Genomic DNA, 17,801 nt, shown 5'->3' with positions numbered 1-17,801 from the left:
TATTTTTTTTTTTTACTACATGCATTGGTACATATGCGAAAGAATGTAAAATAGCATGTACAAAATTATGTATTTGCATTTTGATAGCATATCTGAGGTTATATCACAATGCTTAGTTTTTCCCTGAGACATTTTTCACAAATCTACACTGCACACTCTGTAATACAAGAACGGCAACACCCCTTTTTATTAAAAAAATGAATGCCTTCGGCACTGTACTTTACATATGTATCTGTCGCAACAAATGGTGCTCTGTTCCGTTGCATTAGTGATTAAACAATACCCATAAGATTTAGTAGCTTTTTATAGGATCATAAAATGGCCAGTACCCTCAGGGAAACATGAATAAACATAACTATGACTCCACACTGTCATAAAAACTTTCCTTCTACAGCACTTAACTGCATATTTCAGTAGTGATAGCAGTGTCATTTGTTCCTGGTCCCTCATCTCTCCATCTATTCTACAGCAAATGGTAATTTCAAAACAGCATAAGAAAGCTGAAATCATACTTAAATAACAATCTCTTAAACTGGTCTCCTTAGGCCAAGAATGAACTACAGAAACAAATCTTAGACTCACTATGCATATCAAAACAGTAGTAATAAGAGTGATTTTCACTTTATATCTGTTGAACAGAACTCAAAATTTGTAGTAATTAATTAAATTTTTAATGGCATTTTATACATTAAGTTTTCTGCTTATTCAAAGAATATGTTATTTTTCAAACAGGTCAACAGAAGAAGTCGCCATATGTTGAAATATTTAATTGGAAGCATTCAAATTTCATAAATAAAATGTTAATGTGTTCTGTTGGGAGCCTTTTACTTAAAAAAAAAAAAAAAAAAGTTAGGGATATACAACATTACAAGCTCTTGAAAAATCCTGTTGATGCCTGAATAATTATCTTGATGAATATTTTGTGTGCTCCTTTTTAAATATATCTAACTGAACAAATATTTTATGTATAAGAGAGAATATTAAAAATAAACCTTGCAGAACTGTAAGTCTAATTAACCCGTTTCTGGTTGTCTGGTAAGCGGAACAATGCAGACTGCGATAGTAATACAGATTGAAGAATTATAGGACACGATGACCACAACAGTAATAAAGGGATAAAATAACTACAGCTTGGTATTTAACAGGTTTTACAGTCCTTTTTAGAACACAATGCAAAGATTGAAAACTCTCCTTCCCTAAAGTTGTGGAGAGAGAGGAAAGAATCAATGGTTAATATGTTTTTTCTTGCTTTTCACTTTAGCACAATGATCACTGCTGAATTCATTACTAGGGGGCCTTGGAATACCAAGAATAATGCTATGAGCGACATCCACCGAACATGTTCTCTCGGGGCCTATGTCATTGTCCCAGTTCTGTCAAGATCAGTCAGTGAAAGACTTGAAGGAAGAAATGACACTCAGGAGTTCTGCACCAGAATATGGGAAGATCAAAGCTCTACAGTAGCTGCAATGTCATTCTATAAAATGCTAGATTCTACAAATCAGATTCTACAAATAACATTTCGGTGATGTAAGCAGTGTGGATGGTCTTACTTTTGTGCAGTTTTAAAATGGTATAGGACATGGCGGTAAGGACTCTGTCTCCTTCAAGTATGAAGATGTCCCATATCCGTAAATTCAGAGGGAAAGGAGTCTACAGAATGAAAAGAAGCACTCAGTAAGTATGGTATTATTATAGTGTATTATAGAAGACATACATAAACCATTAAGTATTTTTCACTAAACCTCTGCTTGACTATGCTGCATGGATAATAACGCACAAGAGAATTACATTCAAACAGCAACTTACCAGATTAAAAAAAAAAAAAAAAAATCTCTCACTTAACAAGCAGTGACAATCATAACTTTCTTAAAGAGATAATATGTTCTGCAACCAGTATGGCTTTCTGTAGTGGGTACTGTGTAAAGAGTCCATGGATGAAGTCCTTATAGTTTTGGGCAAACCGAGCCTTCTCCAGCGAGAAAAGAGAAGAAAGAGGAGGGACCAAACCCAAAGACTGCTTGCACTATAACCAGTACAATATTCTGAAGTATACATTCAGGAATTCAAAGCAATTTGAAGTATATTACAATAGACCAAACAATAGACTAAAATAGTGGAAATGACAATATAATCAACATGGAGATTTTCTTTTTAACGCTGCTATTTTTGCCTACAAACTTAAATTATGTTGAATTCCCTACAACTCACACTTTAGTGGCACTCCATTTAAGAGCAATGAGGACATGTCTTCCCTCAGCACATCCTTTATGACATCCATCTCTCTCAAGCGTTGGAGAATGGTGTCAGCAGAGGATGATTGGGCTGAGGGAGGACATGGACTCCGTGCTCGTGAATAGAAGTGAATTTTAGCCATATGTATTTGAGTGTTTTTATTTTGTTTTGTTTAAGTTTTGGATTTTCTTTTGGGTGGAGGCACCAAGATAGGAAGGGTTCCTCTAGCCAAAAAACATTTTATTAAGATATTGTTTTTTGGTTGTAGTAACCATTTAATTAACAAGAAACTAGTGAAAAGAAACAGCTTTATAGGATTACCAAATCTCCTCAAGCCTTGAAATTACCTTTGACTCAAGTTTTACCTTTTCTCATCATGTCCAGTCGGTCTCATCCTTGCAGCTAGACTACCCACAGTGGTAACATACGATATAAACAATGCCAGAGATTTCAAGAATGCAAAGAATACATATAAATGCAAGCAGATATTGTGCCAATATATTTACCCGGTCAAGGAAGCACTGGAAAAACCATTTCAAAGTGTAAAGGTTCGTATGGAGTTCCTGAGTTTCCTGAAATGAAATAAACAAACAAACTGAGTAGTGTAGTATGGGAAATAATGTAAAGACAGTGCTTGAATATGAAGACTATGCTAATAACTGGCAATCAGATGACTCATTCAGTGTAATTAATCTTTCTGAACACTCATTTAGCATCTTCTACTCTAGTGCCCCCTCCTCGCCCCACTACCCGTCTCAGTTGGAGTTCCTCAAGTCTTTTTGGTCTTCTTCTACGCTCCATCTACCTGTCTCTACCCTGCCCTCCGGGAACACATCACAAACTTCCATTTCTAATAGGATGTCATCCCATTATCTAAAAAACAATCTCTCTAAAACTGAACTCCTCATCTTTCCCCTGTAATATAGCTCTACTACATCTATCTCCCTACAGGTCCATGAGACACATATTACCCCATCTCCTCAAGCTCATGGTCTTGAAGTTACTTTTGACTCAGGTCTTACCTTTTCTCTTTACATACTGTCAGTTTCCAATCCTGTAACTCCCACACATAAATATTGCCTGCATTCACACATGTCCAACTAAAGATCCAACTAACGCACTTGGTCATGCACTTATTTCCCCACTTGACTACTGCAAGTCGCTACTCATCAGCCTTCCAAATACCCGCATATTTAATCTGTAATGAATGCTGCCACCAAGCTCATCTTCTTGATTGCCCGCTACCCCCAAAACTCACCCCTTTCCCAACTATTTGGCTTCCTATACCCCTCAGGATCCAATTCAAACTGTAAACACAGACCTAAAAAGCCCTCAAAAACTCCACTCATATTTCCTCTTTACTCAACAAACACAAAGGAAGGAGAAATGAACTCTGCCTGACTATTTTTAGTATGCATAGGATGAGGCAGAGGCATCAGTGATGCCCACCGATTATCAAAGATAAAGAACACAGTAATGAACAGTTAAATCCGAGGTGCAGCGTCTCCTTACTGTAGTTCCAACAGTGTAACAGATAGACAAAAAATGGAGTTCTGCGCATCAAGTAGGTAGTGCACACCCAGGTACGACTGCAGTTTATTAGAGGATGCAGTATAAACAAACGTTTCGGGCAACAAGCCCTTCCTCAGTGCTAATGTCCATTAAGGACATTAGCACTGAGGAAGGGCTTGTTGCCCAAAACGTTTGGACATTAAGGACATCTAATAAACTGCAGTCGTACCTTGGTGTGCACTACCTACTTGTCTCCTTACGGTAGTTCCAACAGTGTAATAAACAGAAAGACAAAAAATGGAGTTCTGCGCATCAAGTAGGTAGTGCACACCCAGGAGCGACTGCAGTTTATTAGATGTCCTTAATGTCCAAATGTTTCGGGCAACAAGCCCTTCCTCAATTTTTTGACTGAATATTTTTAGTGTTCTTTGTTTGTCTCTCTCTCCCCCATTATTATTTCCCTGCTTCATTGCCCTACTACTGTATTTTTTTTTTTTACTCCTCCTGTGGCTCTAGTTACATTTAGGACATCATGTCATGCTACATTGGTGGTTAAATTATATTAAAAAAATAAATAAACTAAAAGGGCAATTTGCATGAATAATGGATGGCCAAAACACATACCGCTCATAGTAGAGCTAGCAGAAACTGCTAATGATGTGTATGTATGTATGTATGTATGTATGTATGTATGTATGTATGTATGTATGTATGTATGTATGTATGTATGTATGTATGTATGTATGTATATATATATATATATATATATATATATATATATATATATATATATATATATATATATATATATATATATATATATATATATATATATATAATTGGGGGGCAGGTATTTTGGGTTTTTTTTTATAACAAAAAGGTACAAGAATGTAATTTTTTATTTTTATTTTTTTTTTTAGTATACATACACATAGGAGTCCGATAGTAAATTTCCTTGCTTTAACATGGCAGTATAATTTGTGTTGTTGCCTAGTGTTCCAAAGGGATGTCTGTTTATTAACTAAATAAACAAAATAAAAATATTGTGGGCAGCCTCCAACATGTATAAGCTGCAACTTATATACTTGGACCATAGCATGAAGTTGCAGAGCTCTGGTGCCAGCACAAAGCTTATCCTTTGAGATATTCTACTATTGAAAGAAATATTCCTATTATATTTTATTACTTGTGTAGTATCAATCCTACACACCACCATTCACACAAAATTGTTTACCGTCCAAAACATGTAGTCCTGTAGCCATTAATGTACAATGGAGTGGATTACGCTCACTACTTATGTTTGAGAGGAAATTAGTTTATTAAATATGTGTTTTTTTTGTTTTTTTTGTTATTTTAGTTCCCTGTGCCTTTTTATTTTGTATAGATCTTCATTTGCCTCCCTATTGTTCTGGTATTCAAGGCAGACTTTATTTTATATTTTTAACCTGTCATTTCCCAAACACTAAATATTTAAACATTATGAGGTGCTGAACCATTTACTTTCTTTTTTTTTTAATTCATAGAAAAACATTACTGTAACATATATGGCAAAACAATAAAAACCTATAACTGAACAGTTCCAGTTCTAATAACTATATGAAGACATCTGAATACGAAAAAGCACTTCCCTATTTGGTGAAAAATAATATGGTATAACAACGGCAATTGTCAGCTTAACATTTACAGTAGAACACTTCCTGAAGAAAATTGGCTTGTGAAATACACCCTCTAATTCAGGGGTAGGCAACCTTTTAGCAGCACTGTGCCGATATAGGATTGTGATGTCCCGTAGCGTGCCAATCCTATTTTTTTGAAATTGAGGTGTGCATGTTGCCGTATTCTGCTTGTGTTATTTTTACTGTAATTGCTTTGTATTGTTGCATTTGTGCGTATATGAGCTATTATATTGTATATGATCATTAGTAGTTTATGGTATTGTGTATGATACATATGAATGTGGGCTGTGTATGAGGGCTGCTTGTGGAATTGTGTAGGGCTGTTTGGGGTATTGCACGTGAGAGGCTGCGTGTGTGGTTGTGTGCATGTATGTGGATTGTTAGTGGTGTTGCGTTTGTGGGGATTGTGTGTATGTTTGTGTGTGGGCTGTTATTATTTGTATGAGGGGAGGGTAATTATGCATTTCTGTGTATATCTAGCAGTGTGGGTGGCTTCCCTGGGTTCCAGTGGGGACCAGGCTGGCCAGGTACAGGTCAAGGACAGGAGCTGCAACAGCAGCTGCAGGTTGCTCTACTACAGTGTGGATTCCTATTCACAAGTGACGGGAGGAAGTGATCTGAGATCACGTCCTCTACGTGCTGCAATGCATAAATTGAGGATTGTCCTTCACCACCTCTTCGTATTAGCAGATATCTGAAGTTTTATTGGGACTCCTGATAGCCAGTGCCTGTTTGGCTCTAACAGCCTTGGGTGCCGTGCAAAGACACCTTGAGTGCCGCGCATGGCACTAGTGCCGTAGGTAGCCTACCCCTGCTCTAATTCATCCTTTTAGCCATCTCCAAACTATAAATCCATCAGCCCATGATCTAAGAGGGTGTAGTTGTATTACATGTTTTTAAACTGATATACTGCAATACTGAACGGGACTCTGTATACAATGCCACACTTCATTCACTGAGATGTACAGTACTTGAGATTTTCAATATAGTTTGTAATGTATGTTTAAAGAATATGTCTTATTTTAGTTTTCTCAAAGCTCATTTAACCTATCCGTGATACTACAGACAGGGTATCAGACTTTTACATGCTTTTCATCTATCTTTGAACTAATAAAACTAAAAGTAGCCATGTCAATGTTACACTATATAGCGACATTGCTTCACTGAATAGAGTTCACTTACAAAGTGCTGCTTTAGTTTAGGCATAAATTTCTTCATTATTTTCTCATGGTGCTCCTGAAATCTTAAAAGCTTTGGAAATCCTGGAACAAAGAATCCTAAAAGATAAACAGAGAAGATGAACGAATTTAGAGCATTAAACCTAATAAATTCCCAAATCTGTTTGCAATCTTTACAGCGTTTGCATACACACAGCATGATATAGCAGCAATGATGATGGGTGAAGACACTTCTTCAAATGTTATGAATACATCATCTAGACATACATATACCCATGGAAATAAACATGAAGTACTCTACCGAGACACTGTTTATGTAAATTTGTACAGTGACTGCCAATCTTTGCATTGCAGATATTTTTAAGAACTACACCTTCCATGGGGCTCGGCCAGTTTAAAAGGGACACTGACCCCCAGACCACTATAATAGTTTTAACTCTGCAAGTGAAAGAATTTGCCTTCTGCAAAGTGTATTATTATTTTTTTCATTCTTTATTTATTCTCAGCTCTCAAGCAAGAGAGGTCGTACAGGCATATAACAAAGATTCCAGACATAACATCCATTAGTGTCAACTGGTATTCATACAGTGCATCTCAAAATAACATAGCACAGGAGCTGAGGGTTTTATTATTTTATATTGCTAGGGATCGATTCAGGTAGATTTCCTCGAAACTCAGCCATGAAAGGTCCAGCTGGGTAATAGTGATGTTGCTTAGTAGTTGCATTTGGGACTTTCTGTGGTGCTTGTGATCATGCAGAACAATATAACTGGATTTAACCATTCTTAGGGAGACTCCAACATTAACATTGTGATGGCTTCATATTACGAAATTAGCATACTGTCCTGCTGTAACGCAGCGCGGAACACATGCTATATAGTAAACATATTTATATATATTTATAGATGCACCTCCCGAGCCTCTGTGTGGTTTACGTAGATTTTGTTCCTTACTGGGAGGTGGGGGAGATGCTGGATCTCAGCCTAGACTATTAGAGGGCTGGTGGGTTTTAGAACAGTAAAATAGTAAGGATTCTGATAAATAATAATAATAATAATAATAATAAACCAACTTCGAACCCCTAGCAACATGAGTTCCCAGTAGTCGGGAGATTGGTAGTGGAAGGAGAGTTCCTTAGTTCAGTGGTGATGGCTGCGAAAGACTCTGGTGGGTTTTGGTGCAAATAAACAATGGCTAAGAGTTCCCAACCAATACAAAAAAAAAAAAACAAGGAAAAAAAAAAAAAAAAACTTCGAACCGCTAGTTCCATTAGTCCCCACTATTCGGGAAAATGGTAGTGGGAAGAGAGTTCCTTGGTTCACGTGGTAATGGCCGCTAAAGACTTCATCTGGTGGGTTGTGGTGCAGAAAAACAATAAATGAAGGTTTTTGTACAAGAAAAAAGGAAAAATAAAATGAACCAACTTCGAACCGCCAGTAAAATGAGTCCCTATTGGTAGGGAGGTTGGTAGTGGAAGGAGAGTTCCATGGTTCAGAGGGGAACGTCCGCGTATGCAGTAGGCCTTGCATCCTTTGGTACAAACGGTGTAACCTTCACTTGATCCCAGCGCGGGGTCCAGTTCTGGCTGGCCAGGAGTTAGTAGGGAATCCACAGGCAAATTGAGTGTTCGCAGCAGCTCTCCGCAAGACAGTACATGGAGTGTACGGTGTCTCCTTGCAAGATTTGCAATGTTTGTGGCGAGCACCAGCGATATCGAATGTTGTGCTGTTTAAGCAGCGCCATGAAAGGCTGTAGTGACTGCCTCCATTCGAGTGTGTCGCCCCACAGGTCTGCATAGAAGGACAGGGTCATGTTCGCAAAGTTGAGAGGAGTAGTTCCCTTGAGAGAGGCCAGGACAGCCACCTTGTCTTCAGAGTTGCAGTACCGCATCACAAGGTCTCTGGGAGCCGATGCTGGCGCCCTCAGGGGCTTTAGAACCCTGAAGACTGCGTCTATGGTGATATTTCTGGCTTGTTTAGGTGCCAACAGTGTTCCCATTAATCTGCACATTAGGTGCGGGAGTTCAACTGCGGGGATGTCCTCTGGAACTCCTCTGACCTTCAGATTGTTGCGACGTCTGTGGTCCTCAATCATTGCGAAGCGGTGCTTGTGTTTGGATTGTTGCATTTTCAGCATCTTTATCTCAGATTGGAGCTCCATTATTGATTGTGTGTTTTTGTCCGAGGAGGCCACTATGCGGCAGACCAGGCCTGTTAGGTCGGCACGAAGTTGGATCCGCCTGGATTATTTTCTGCAAGTCACCCAGCATGACTTTTAGTACTGCTGCAGTCACCGGTCCTGTATATCCGGTCTTGTCAGTAGTCTGCGGTAAGTTCGGAAAGAGTGTGTGGAATGAAAATGTGGGTCAAGCAGAGAGTTGGATTTGAGGAAGTCTGCCAATCTCGCATACACAACTCTATCAAGGATCTTGGAGGCTAATGGCAGCATCGATATGGGGCAGTAGTTGGATGGGGAGTTGGGGTCGAGGTTGGACTTTTTCAGAATTGGCGTTATAGTTGCATGCTTGAAGGGTGAAGAAAGTGTGCCGGAGGAAAGGGAGAATTGAAAACTTTAGTTAGAGGGAGACAGAATGCGGATTAGATATGAGGGAATAGGATCGAAGGAACACGATGTAGGGCGGGAGGACCGGAAACCTCTTCTGTAGTAGTAGGTGTGAATGAGCATAGAACAGTGGAGTGAGTGGGGTTGGGTGATGTATTGAAAGATGTATTGGAAGGGAAAGAAGAGATTAGAGATCTCTTCCCTGATTGTAGAAATCTTCTCAGTAAAGGGAGTTACAAAGTTTAAAGCTGACAGGGTGGTAGGAGCAGGGGGAGCAACAGGGTGAAGGAGAGCATTAAAAGTGAGAAATAGGCATTTGGGTTGGCGGACAGTGTACTTATGAGGGTGGTGTACTAGTTTACTTTTGCAGAGGAAAGAGCCAGAGTGAAGGAGCGAGCATAAATGTATAGTGGATGTAGTCAAGTGCAGAGTGAGACTTTCTCCAACAGCGTTCAGCAGTTCTGGAACATTTTTGGAGAAATCGGGTCAGCTTGGTGTTCCAGGGTTGTAACTGGGAACGCTTGCTATGTTTAAATGTAGGAGGTGCCATGATGTCTAGTTGAGAGGAGAGAGAGCGGAGTTGTAGAGTGAGGTTGCAGAGTTAGGGCAAGTGAGATTTGAGATGGGTAAAAGGAGAGTTTGGTGGAGAAATGCTGGAGATCAGGGCGGTGAGATTTGGTTCAAAGTTCAGGAGATGGTGGTCAGATAAAGGAATTGGAATAATGGAGAGATTAGAGTTGGTACAGAGATTGGTGAAGATGAGGTTAAGAGTGTTTCCTGTTGTATGAGTTTCTGAATTAGACCACTAAGTGAGGCCAAAGGAGCAATCTCTGGTTACATCAACACAGCCCTTTGCTGTAGTACACTTGCTGGCTCCCACAGCAGGTTGTCATTCACAGTGCAGCATGCAACTTGATTAACACACAGAATACATTTCACACCTAACCATACTTAATAGGTTATAGAGCAGCTGCCCCACAGCTGCATATACAGACACACACACTGCTCTATGTAGAATACAGCGATATCTATATACATGGAAAACAGTCACAAAAATGGCGCCAAACAAATCAGGCCATCCATCACATATCTCACCGCACAAAAATAGACAGACTTGTGGCCAGACCCACGATGGGCCTGCAACAAGTCTGTCCTACACCCCTGAGTACACAGTCCAAGTCCTTAGGAGTCCAATGTGACTGGACAAGTGGGTGCAAGACAGTCCCTGGTCTCTGTGTGTGGGCAAAACAGTAGCCATTCTGCCTTCCCAATTCCTCTCTCCCAGGGCAGAATTCGTCCAAGGGAAAACACAAGGGGACCCCACAAACAATACATTGTTAAATAGCCCTGATCTGAGCGCCCAAGTTCTCCAAATAGCATTCAGATCCATGCAGTGTAGTTAGGTCCTCAATCCCGCTACATATATAATAACTCCCAAACGGTGTCCCACTTCTACACTCCTCCAGAAGTCCGGGGCAAACATACGAGGGAAGGAGCGCTTGTCACATTTTCTCTGAAGCAAAAGCCTGCAGGGACTAACTTTACTCGCCAGAACAACTACACAAAGCTGTAGTTATTCTGGTGACTATAGGGTCTCTAACATACGCATAAGGGAAATTCTCACAGTTTCATTAGCTAGACTAGAACGTTGTAATCTAGTAAAAATTGATTTGTATAATTTTTTTAAAAACAAAAATGTGGCTTTAAGTACTTTCTACAAATGTAGAACAGCTGTGCATTTACAGAGAATCAATGTGGCTAAGTGGAACGGAGTTTTATATTCGCATTATCATTTATGTGAATATTTATAAGAATGGCAGCAATCAAATTTCTTCCTCTAGTCAGAATGTCTTAATGCATTTAACCAAAAACATATCTACAATTGATGTTGCAAAATCTTTCATACATGCCTTTGGTATTTAAAAACATAAATAAATAAAAGTGAAATATTGTGAACATTTTAAAAAGACCTATGAATGCACTTGCAAAACGTCAATTGTTTAAATTCACAATAGAATGTCAGGCATATCTTCATTGCATATCTTGTACACAACCTCTTCAAAACATCCATACTAAACCACCATGTTTATGGATGCATACAAATGTGGTTTAGAAGCTTTTTTTTGTTTTCTTAAAAAATGTAAACCAGGGCCTTGATTTAATTTTTGATTGGATAAGCTTTTCAAATGATCACAATCTTAAAAAAAAAAAAAAAAACAACAATAATAATAACAAATGCATAAATAAATAATTTAGCTTAAAAAAAATGTGCTATATACTTTCACTGTGGCTTCTGCAGGTAAATCGTTTGAAAAAAATTCTAAGAGATTGTGAACATTTGAAAAGCTTACTTAAAAGAATTAAATCGCAGAACAAGTTGGAAAAGTAAGCAAACATACACTTGTTTTCTTGCAAAAAGCAACAAATATTTCTTACCATGCATAGCATGTTTGTTGTCTGAAAATAGTTTTACCAAGGCCCAAAATGCATCTTCTTCATTCATATACATAAGGAGTAATGCTGCAATGTGACTCATTCCCTGACAGTATCCAACTTCCTGGTCAATAAAAAATACAAAAAAGAGTTAAAGTGAAGGTTTAAAAGAAAAAAAACAAAACAAAAAAAAAAACGAACAAATTATGGTACTCTGAGATAGCTCCCTACAATGAACTTGAATGAATACATTCAATATTCACTAAAGTGACATAAGAGAATTGCAAATGTTAAACCACAATCGCTAAGCTATTTGCTAATCCCTTTCAACAATGTTAACTATTAAAATGTGGTTCTGAAGGAATGTTACAAATTTGGGTTTATTAACTAAGATGAGAATTCCAATGTTTCCCCATTGTGTGTCTGACCAACTGAGACACAATGGAAAAATTCCAAAACTCAGCTCTTTAGTCCTAAAACCTGCAATGTCAATTGGACTCGAACTGTCAACATTAGGATAACATTTATCAACGTCTCTTCTACCTACACCAACCTCTGCAAAACTAAGAACTTTACAAAATTGTTCCAACTCTTGAGTAAACCAAAAAAGTCCACGCTCTCTGCAACACCAAGGACATAACTAATGTTTTAGCACTACCAAAAACGTGAACATATTACATATTAACAATATGATTTGGAATCTAAATTGTATTTCAAGACATCTTGAAATGTTGTATTGTTAATAATTGTGAACATAAATGAAAAATATTTGATCCATTACATAATAAAATGTGCTTGGGCTTACTTCAGATTTCAACATTTTAAAGTTCCAATAAATTCAGAGCCTGCGGGTGGCACTTACTAACTTACAACACATTTTCAGGATCAGAGGGTTAACAAGGCTGGCTCTGACACCATGTAAATCTTTTGCCAGGAGATTTTCCTCATACATATGTACACCATCTGGCAGAGCAGAGTTCTAGTAGGCGTAGTGGTCCCCAAGCAGTGTGATTTCTCTAACGATTGTGACCAACATGATAATTACACACAATGTTAATTTATTAAAGAAGACCAGCGATTTAAGCAACGGGGGAAGAGAGAGAGAGAAAGAAAAAAAAGCAGAAAAATACCCACAAAACTCTTACTACCCTTCTTGAGGTATTGTGTACATGTCGGAGCATTAAACATAATTCACAATCAGGGCACCTGTTCAAATTCTGCAATGTCGGAGCACATCTTTCAGAGCACTTTCTAAAGTTATAACTGCAATAGCTGAAACTGCGTATATAACAAAGTGTTAGCCTATTATAAACAATGTCATTAAGAAACCAAAAGGCCCCCAGTGGACAGATATTTCTTGGGTTCCCCACCCAACATCAAGTAAGTTTATAAAAAAAAAAAAATTAAAACTTTTTTTTTGTCTGAATACTACTATATGAACTAACTTACCGTGTTATACAAGGAGTATGCAGCCAAGACGTGAAACAGAGCTTGCTGCCTAAAGTGACCAATTAAAAATACATATATACACATTAGTACTCTCTTAATGTCAACAAGATTTAAAAGTAAGCCACAATACATAGATTGTAATAGTAAAAGTAAAGAATAATATGCTATGTGAATACTATTTACATTCTTTTAATCACTTAGAAAGTGACAAACCAAGACAGCTAGAATACAGTATATTTATACATGTATTCAACGTCTTCTGACTTTGGTGCTTTTGTGGTGCAGACTGGTAGGAGCACAATAAGATATACTTTAATAGAATGTTTTTAACTATGGTTCAGTCATGCTGGCTAAAATATATCACAGCTTAGCAATTTACAACATGAGAAAGGGTGACAAATATAGAGCAAAAATATAGAGCAAGTGACATTAATGTATGAAACTGAAGCAATGTATGTGTGCCAAGCGGTTTGTTATCATATAGTACAAACAATTTTGTCAGCCAAAGATAGAATAAGAAAATAAACTAGTTTAATCAAATCTTTTAAATCACTGGGTAGAAAAATAGAAAGAAAAAAAACAGTTTGGTTAAAGAGATTTACAGTTTGGCATATCCTATTTATGTTAGTGACTGAATATTAAATTGCGATTGTATGGGTTATTTGTGGTTTTAATAATAACACAAATGTACCAGGTTGCCATTTTCCTCCAGCTGTGATAAAAGAATGTTCCCAAAACTGCATTATACTAATTAATTATATGAAACTTTACAAGGATGACAGGAGGGTTTTTTTCTGTTACAAAATTATCTAGAAGAATAGACACTTTTAAACCTGGTGATACATGACAGCTAAAGAATCCTGCTTTTAAATGAAAGTGTTGTATTAAAAAAAAAAAAAAAAAAAAGCCAATTTTAAACATCCCTCTCCTGCTGCTATCAAAGAATCTCTGTCACCCACAATTTTAAATGAATTTCCAAGAAATGACAGTTTGACAGGAAAGAGAGAGAGAGAGGCAGGACACTGAAAATGACAGCACACAGAAGGTAATGAAGTCAATTAAGTGGTAGAATTCATCTTATAGGCTCTTAGCTCATTTAGTCATTAAGGAGGATTTTATGGTGCATATATATTTTTTAAGTTGGCAGGGGTTGCAACCTATTTAATGATGCCCAAATTACTACTGTGAAATTCCAACGAGTTCTGCTGAGAACAATTACTGGTTATACAAAAACGAATAATTTATTAATTCAGAGACATTGGATTTGGTTGCTAAATATAAATCTTGACATCAGATACATACGATCAATTAAATTAAATTTCACATAATGTTTCATGAAAGAACAAAGCTGGCAATAGCGTGTCACGGATATTTTTCCTTTATACAGATTCAGTAATGGGTCAAATTTGAAAGTATGCAAGCCATATAGTTAATTTATCAAGTGGAAGTAAGAAAACTGCTAGATACAGAGAGATAGAAGAAGCAATATTCCTTTAATATACCATTTTGTGACAGTTTCAATATTTGTGTATAAAAATGGAAACTATTTCTCTCCAAAGAAGAAGCACACATCATAAACTGTGCAGTCTTTAAGCACGACACTTTAGATTTCAGAACTTCCTGTTATATATATTTCCATAATAAGAAAACAAATCTGCAAAGTTATTAGCCTTGAAAATCTTTCGATAAGAGGTCAAAATGTAAAATGTTCCTGATATTATAGACTCATGGTGTCATGATATCTATAACTCCAAAAAGTTGTACATTAACTACTTGAACAACAAATGCATATTAAACCTTACAGTAAATTGTTTGCATGGTTTGATAGGCAACCTGGATGTTGTTTAGGTATAAAATAAATAAATACAATTGCGCACATGCTACCTGCTCATCACACATCTATAAAACATATGTTTACAGGTATATATTAAAGTGGCACTGTAATGCCGAACTTCCTGTGCGCTCGTGTTGCCTCATTCGCTGTTCGAACGCCCTGTCATATAGACAGGGCGCCGGTGAAATCACCGAAATTCATCCTAACAGAATGAGTACAGTTTAACCATTTGTGTTAGGACGAAATGCATGCATTTTGTTTGGTTAAAAATTTATTTTGCACAACTTGTTGTCCTCATGTCTAAAAAGAAAAAAGTGCTGTATCATATGCCACTCATTGAAATGCTACGAATATGCCTGCAGTTGCTGTCGTGGCCCTGCAAGCTTGTCTGTTACTTATATGCACATGCAAAAATAAAGAAAAAAAAAGAAAAAAAAGGAAAAAAAAAACATTTGTTCTTTTTTATTTTATACGTTCGACAGGATTTATGGATTTGTAATTTTTATTTATTTGTGGCTAAAAAAAAGAAGGTTTTAGAGAGAAGACGACATCTAGTGGCAAGTATATTTTTTTTAATTAACAGGTCTTTAGCTTATTGCTCCATCACTATTTTTTAGGTTGGGGGGTAGGTAGGGTTTTATTGGGGCAAGGGTGTGACTAAGGGCTTGGTGACCCGTAGTCACCTGGGGGGGGTATTTTTCACATTTAGCCACCACCAATACAATACCACCCCTCTCTTCTCTCACTGAGGGCCCTCATCCGACACTTATGGGTGAGGGACGAGGGGTTGGGGGAGACAATAGCCCCCGACGCAGATTGGTGAGGGCTGGGGATGGGAACAATAGTTCATAATATAATATAACAATTTCTATTCATGAATATTCACGAATGAATAGCCAAAATTCCAGTCCGAATTTCAGACAATAGCGAATGCCCAAGAGTTAAAATGAACTGCATGCACAGGGATTTCATAGGCCTATCTACTGTGGGCAGAAGAGGTGTCCCATGGCCTTCATCTGCCCACACAAAGATGGCGACACCCAGGACTGGGCATAAAATAAAGATCTTTTAAAAAGTAAAAATGGGGGTGCCTAGGGTCATTTGAGGGTGACTAGGGGGACAATAAAATGTATTGCAGTCGTTAGGGGAGTTAAAAAATAAACAAACAGATGCGGCCATGACAACAATTAAGAAGGTAAAAGCTGTCTCGCAATACCGTCCAATCTGATTGTGGCAGAGTAATTTGTTGGAAATAAGAGAGGAATATGTGTAACCTTTTTGGGTGTCTCCTCCTCCACTTACCAGGTTTAAAGGACCACTATAGTGCCAGGAAAACATACTCGTTTTCCTGGCACTATAGTGCCCTGAGGGTGCCACCACCCTCAGGGACCCCATCCCGCCGGGCTCTGGGGAGAGGAAAGGGTTAAAACTTGCCTTTCCCCAGCGCCGGGCGGGGAGCTCTTCTCCTCCGATCCTCCTCCTCTCCTCCCATTCGGCTGAATGCGCACGCGCGGCAAGAGCTGCGCGCGCATTCAGCCGGTCTCATAGGAAAGCATTATTAAAGCTTTCCTATGGACGCTTGCGTGCTCTCACTGTGATTTTCACAGTGAGAATCACACAAGCGCCTCTAGCGGCTGTCAATGAGACAGTCACTAGAGGCTTTGAGGGCTGGATTAACCCATTTATAAACATAGCAGTTTCTCTGAAACTGCTTTGTTTATAAAAAAAAAAAAATGGGTTAACCCTAGTTGGACCTGGCACCCAGACCACTTCATTAAGCTGAAGTGGTCTGGGTGCCTAGAGTGGTCCTTTAATGAGAGAAAAGGGGAGAGCTTATAAAATATCAGAGGGGGTCAAAATGCAGGTGCTCAGGTTCAGAATAGAAGTATAACTATGTGGATTTTCTACACTTAATTTTATTTTAATAAGCAAACATTATTAAAAACGTGAGAAGTGACATTTTCCTTCTAACAAGCACAGGTTTTAGAGTAGGCTTTATTATACAGGTTGGATGAGCTATTACCACAGCACATGGATGCTTAAGGGATAGACTGTATAGTACATTAAGCTGGTTTAGCTCCAGAGCGCTGTCAAGAATCCAATCTGTATTTACAATGAATGGTACTTAAGACATAGTAGGAAAACATGTGTACGTAGATTTCAATATGAGGAGACATACTGAATGTTTGGGTTTTTTTCACCAATGGAAAACAGTGCGTGCATAGACTTGGTAAGAAGTTAGTTTAATTAACTTACTTAACGCCATATCGATCTCTGAACATAATGTGATCTCGACACGTTCTGTTTACATCTAGATCAATCTGCCTGATGTCGGGAGATAGACGCCGTGCTTTAAGCTTCAGAATCTAATAAAAAGAAATAGCGTGTTGTATAATTTAAAATTCAATACTACAAACAATTGTACTTTCTTTTACTAACTAGAGTGTAATGGTTTAAGGGAACAATAAAGACACAGAACACGATTCTATCAACCCTCTGAATAACACACGATAGATAAATGTATTTCTTCCAACAAAAGATGAATACATTTGGTTACAAAAAAAAAAGGTAACCAAAAGATAGAATGCTTTTACGTGTGTAAATTCTGAAATGAGAGCTTAAAGGAACACTTCATGCGCCAAGGTTAATACATAAAGCTCCCAACCTGGCTTCGCAAAAGAAAGTTATTCTTCTTTCCACCCATATGCCCAGTGACTATTTCAGTCACTCTAATGGCATTCTATTAAAGAACCTGTGCTGCCTACACATGAATGGCTTTAGTCATCATCAAATTAAAATGCTATTAAATGCCTATGTATCCTACAAACCATTGAGTAGGATCTATTGGTTATGCTCAGCAATTTCATTGAAAACAATTAGAAGGCTCGTGATTTCCCAATGCATTTGAAATGGAAGTATTGT

The 17,801-nt window shown here is 37.9% G+C and overlaps 1 protein-coding gene across 1 annotated transcript in view; it reads right to left on the bottom strand.

Moving 5' to 3' along the window:
* The window catches only part of USP6NL (USP6 N-terminal like), a 183,349-nt gene that overhangs the window by 41,629 nt on the left and 123,919 nt on the right, over nucleotides 1-17,801 (bottom strand). The window contains exons 7-12 of the mRNA XM_063448231.1: nucleotides 17,136-17,245; nucleotides 13,046-13,094; nucleotides 11,600-11,720; nucleotides 6,606-6,700; nucleotides 2,742-2,807; nucleotides 1,554-1,653 (exon numbers count right to left, since the gene is read on the bottom strand). Coding sequence (XP_063304301.1) covers nucleotides 1,554-1,653; nucleotides 2,742-2,807; nucleotides 6,606-6,700; nucleotides 11,600-11,720; nucleotides 13,046-13,094; nucleotides 17,136-17,245 — 541 coding nt within the window. The remainder of the gene's footprint in view (nucleotides 1-1,553; nucleotides 1,654-2,741; nucleotides 2,808-6,605; nucleotides 6,701-11,599; nucleotides 11,721-13,045; nucleotides 13,095-17,135; nucleotides 17,246-17,801) is intronic.

Source organism: Pelobates fuscus, chromosome 3 (assembly GCF_036172605.1).
Source record: "Pelobates fuscus isolate aPelFus1 chromosome 3, aPelFus1.pri, whole genome shotgun sequence".
Lineage (NCBI taxonomy): Eukaryota > Metazoa > Chordata > Amphibia > Anura > Pelobatidae > Pelobates > Pelobates fuscus.
This window is presented reverse-complemented; position numbering and strand designations above follow the sequence as displayed.